Source organism: Triticum dicoccoides, chromosome 5A (assembly GCF_002162155.2).
Source record: "Triticum dicoccoides isolate Atlit2015 ecotype Zavitan chromosome 5A, WEW_v2.0, whole genome shotgun sequence".
Lineage (NCBI taxonomy): Eukaryota > Viridiplantae > Streptophyta > Magnoliopsida > Poales > Poaceae > Triticum > Triticum dicoccoides.
In genome coordinates this window covers 274,602,973-274,607,328 of record NC_041388.1, presented here as the reverse complement: position 1 = coordinate 274,607,328, position 4,356 = coordinate 274,602,973, and the positions used below count along the sequence as shown (strand labels likewise).

At 55.9% G+C, this 4,356-nt stretch overlaps 1 protein-coding gene across 1 annotated transcript in view; it reads left to right on the top strand.

Annotated features, from left to right (window-relative positions):
• Window positions 1–2,954: 2,954 nt before the first annotated feature.
• LOC119300993 overlaps window positions 2,955–4,356 on the top strand; it is an 11,271-nt gene continuing 9,869 nt past the window's right edge. The window contains exon 1 of the mRNA XM_037577896.1: window positions 2,955–3,446. Coding sequence (XP_037433793.1) covers window positions 3,084–3,446 — 363 coding nt within the window. The 5' untranslated portion in view covers window positions 2,955–3,083. The remainder of the gene's footprint in view (window positions 3,447–4,356) is intronic.

The following is a 4,356-nucleotide window of genomic DNA, read 5'->3' as shown; positions in this document are numbered from 1 at the left end:
GGAGAGGCGCGGCTGGTCAAGGAGCGGAGACGGTGGCTGCGGGCGCTGGAGCGGCGCGGCGCAGGAGCGTGGGCGAGGGGAGCGGCAGCATCTCTTTTTTATGGGATGGATTTGCAATGCGACAGAACTTGTAGACGAAGATAGTTGAACGGATGTAAAAGGAATTGGAAAAGAAAACGATCAAAGAAGCGGAAGAAATAGACATACGACATGAAAGAGAAGAGTGCTGCAACGTTGCACTGCAGCAGATCAACCAAGAAAGAAAAGGTACAAGAAAGGTACAAGAAAGGTACAAGAACAACGGATAGAAACCCGATTGAAAAGAGGCACCGAGTGAGAACAACAAAGGGAAGACAGACAAAACATTAAAGAAAAGAGACGTGGAAGAACAGATGGACCAAATATTAGTACAGCCCTAAACCCTGCTGGTTGGCGCCGCGAGACTATGTCCACGGGCTGTGCCGAGAGGATCATCGCCACTGCAGCCCCGGGAAACCGCAAGGGCACCAAGTCGATGATGGCCCTCATTGCGTGGCATATATGGTTGGAGAAAAACTCTTGCGTCTTCAGAGGGAAACAGTCAGATGAGCGACACATTATAGAGACATGCCGCCGGGACATGGAGCAATGGCGTTTGGCAGGGGCCAAATGCATAGAGCAGCCCTTTAGGGATATGACGTGAGATATCGCCATGATCACATTCTACTGGGAGCTCGGCGTTCCCAGTGATCCGTTGTAATTTCTCTCATTCATCTGATCACTTAATCGGAAACATTATGTCGCTTCCTCCTGCTAAATCAATGAAACACCAGCTAAAAGCTGGTTTCTTCAAAAAAAAAATAGTACAAAAATATACTATGATGTATTCGATTCCTCGTTTTCATCTATGTCCGTGTGAATTTTCGGCATACAATGCATGCTCTGCGCGCGCTGGTTTGTCCCGCTGTGGTTTGCACTTTGCACCTGCACCTTGTTTGTTGGTTTAGCACGACCGTAAGCAGACGAAATCCTTGATTAAGTATGAGTTTTCTAAATGTCCTACCTAGTACAACGATGACACACATCATGTATGCATACTGGCGTGGCATAGATTAATCATGAGTTTGCACCGGCGCTGGCTTTCAGTCACCCAGGACGACCACACACATGCACGCATCACGACAGGTCGATGGCCAGCCAGATGGAACCACGCCCACATGATGGGCCAAGACGGATGGTAGAGGGTCACAGAGGTCGGCAGATTTATAGTACTATACATAGTAATTCCTCTATAAAGGAATATAAGAGCATCTCCAGCCGTTGTGCCCACCAGAAGGCCTTTTTTCCACCTCTTGGGGAGGCCCCGACGGAATATTTGCACTGGGGACGAAAAGTTTTCTAATCGTCCCGCCACCCAGCCGGCACCATCGCGACCTGGTCGGCGAGCGCGGGCGGCGAGGAGGCATGACGAGGGCGCGCGGGCGCAGCGAGGAGGCGTGGCCAAGGCCGAGAAGGCGCTCAGCGCTCGGCGGGCGGCTCTCCGCACCAGGTTGGCCAGCCGACGGAGAAGGAGAAGATTCGCCTGCCTCGACGAAAACGAATTGGACTCTGTGCCACTGCCACCGCTGCCACCCAAGCCTACCTTCGGCGATTTCCTCGCCGCTGCGCTCTACAAATCCATGTAGAGCAAGGTCGTAGTGGTTGAGGCCGTCCTTGTCTCCGTCGCGGTCCCGGAGGCAGCCGAGCAGATGCTGGAGGCGATGGAGGCCGCCCTTGTCTCCGTTGTGGCCCCGGAGGCAGCCAAGCAGAAGCCGGAGGCGATGGAGGCCGTCCCTGACCCCGTCGCGGACCGGAAGGTGGCCAAGCTCACGTTGCTCTGCGAGGCCATCGCCCGTCGCCTCTTCCCGCACGACTTGGACTAGAGCTAGCGGAGACGAAACCGGAGTCGGGCGCCCGCGCATGCCGCGGCTCCACGCAGTCCAATCAAAGCCTTCCACCCGAAGCAAGCAACACAGCCACCAGAGCGCGGCGGGGGAGGCGACCTGGCGGAGGGGGCGAGCGCGAGCCAGAGCGAGGCGGCGGAGGCGACCTGGCGGCGGGGGAGGCGACCTGGCGAGCGCGGCGGGGGAGGCGACCTGGCGGCGGGGGCGAGCCCGGCGGAGCAGAGGAGGGCGCGAGGGCGAGCCGGCGGGGGAGGCTGCGGGGGCGGAGGCGAGCACGCGGGCGGAGCAGGCGGGGCGGGACGAAGAAGGCGAGGCTGGGCGAGGGAAAAATTCCCACATGCACGGGTGGGCCTAACATGAAAAAGAGGAGAGAGAGTGAGGAGAGAGGCTGACATGTGGGGGTTTTGCATGCAAAAAAGAGTGCCGGCGCTCCCAAGTGCCTCCCGGCTTTTTGGGTTTGGATCGGGACCGCCGGGCGTAACTTCGGCCAAATCCGGTGCTATTTGATCTCTTGGGGTCCTGGCTGAGAGAAAAATTAAGCGCCGGCGTTCAAAAAATGCTCGTGGGGGCATCCTGAGGGCCGGCTGGAGATGCTCTAAGGATGTTTAGATCATTGATCACTAAAATAATAATCTAAACGTTGTTATATTTCTTTACGGAGGAAGTTCAATATATACGCCCTCTCTCCATGAGTTCAATATGTACGCCCTCTCTTCATGATTCCTCTTGGTCTGGTTGCATATGCACTAGGCAGTACGTATGCATGATATAGTATGTTAGTAAGGAAAACTGAATCTTCAATCAGCGAGTATTATTAGTGCCATGGTCCATGAGCAGCCGGGCCAAGAGCACCCACGGTTTCGCGTTTGCTTACGTGCACACAGAGGAATTGAGGGGGACACGAATTGTTTTGTTTCTGGAGTCATCGACGATCTGACCATTGATTAACGTAGCAGCCTGGGCTAGCTAAGCTAAGCGAGGACGAACATAAATCGTTCTCCTGCCGGTGCACGGCACAGGGTATATATAGGGAGCGAGAGGGGAAAAGGCCGGGAGAGCAGAGGAGAGGAAGGACCAAGGACGGACGGAGGAAGAAGCATCCTCCTGTCCCATCCCTATCCGTGGAGGTCGAGGGGAGAGAGGGAAAGGCCGGTGGATCCGATGGACAGCAGCTTCGGCCGCCGGAGCAGCAGCCATGGCGGCGTGGACGGCGAGTGGCGGCGGTGGGCGGTGCTGGTGGCGACGGTGTGGGTGCAGGCGCTGACGGGGACCAACTTCGACTTCTCGGCCTACTCGTCGGCGCTCAAGGCGTCTATGGGCGTCTCCCAGCAGTCGCTCAACTACCTGGCCACCGCCTCCGACCTCGGCAAGGCCTTCGGCTGGTCCTCGGGGCTGGCGCTGCTCTACATGCCGCTCCCGGCGGTGCTGCTCCTGTCCGCCGCGCTCGGCCTCGCCTCCTACGCCCTCCAGTACGGCATCCTCCTCCCCTCCTCCACGCTCGCCGCCACCCTCCCCTACCCCGCGGTTCGTCCTCATCTCCGGCCAACCATGCATCTCATCTCCATGCTCATTGATATTTTTTCATGCATGTAACTATCTTGTTGATTAAGTGAACACCATACGCTGTCACAAAAGTTACACGTAGCCATCGTCCACTGGAGAACCGATCCCCGCTTCTTCTGCCGTCGCTAGCAGCACATCAATGGCAAAGGAATCCATCCTACATGATGCCTGATGTGCGCGCCCGTCGCCGTCGGCCATCCACGGCCACACACGCGAGGCGGAAGGATGCAGATGGAAAGGCTGGAGTGGCTGCCGTCGACGACCGTCCGGGGCCGCAGGTTTATTTTGAGGACCTACGGCTGCCACTCTTGCTTGCCAGCCTCAAAATCAAATGGCTTCCCGGCCGGCCATTCTCGCATATTTGTCGTCTTTACAGCGGCATGCGATTGTGTGGCTGCTAACTGAATTACTCCCACTTCACTCGTCTGCAAGTCTGCAACTGCAAGCAACTTGTACCGAGCTTACTCTTTGGAGTGTACTGCCTGCCCTTTGACTTTGCGGCTGGGATGTGGGCCCGCGCGCTAACCAGCCAAGGTTAGAGGGCGATGTAGGTGACAGGAATCGTTGACATTCTAGAATAGCTACCTAGATTATGCCAAGTAGTAATTTTAATACTCCCTGTTAACCAACACGGCGTCCGGGGCAGCACCAATCATGCGTGGCTCACTGAACCGCAAGAATGCTGCTGCCCTTCTTTGTTTTTCCAAAAGACTAGTACTACATTAGCAACCGTAGTACTCCTATATACTAGCAGCCAATGCACGTGCAACACTCCAGAGAAGAAACTCAATCTTATTGCAAGATATTTTTTTTTCTAATTGGAGGGGTTTGGTTGGTTCTAGATGTATGAGGGAGATTGGGATGAACCGGT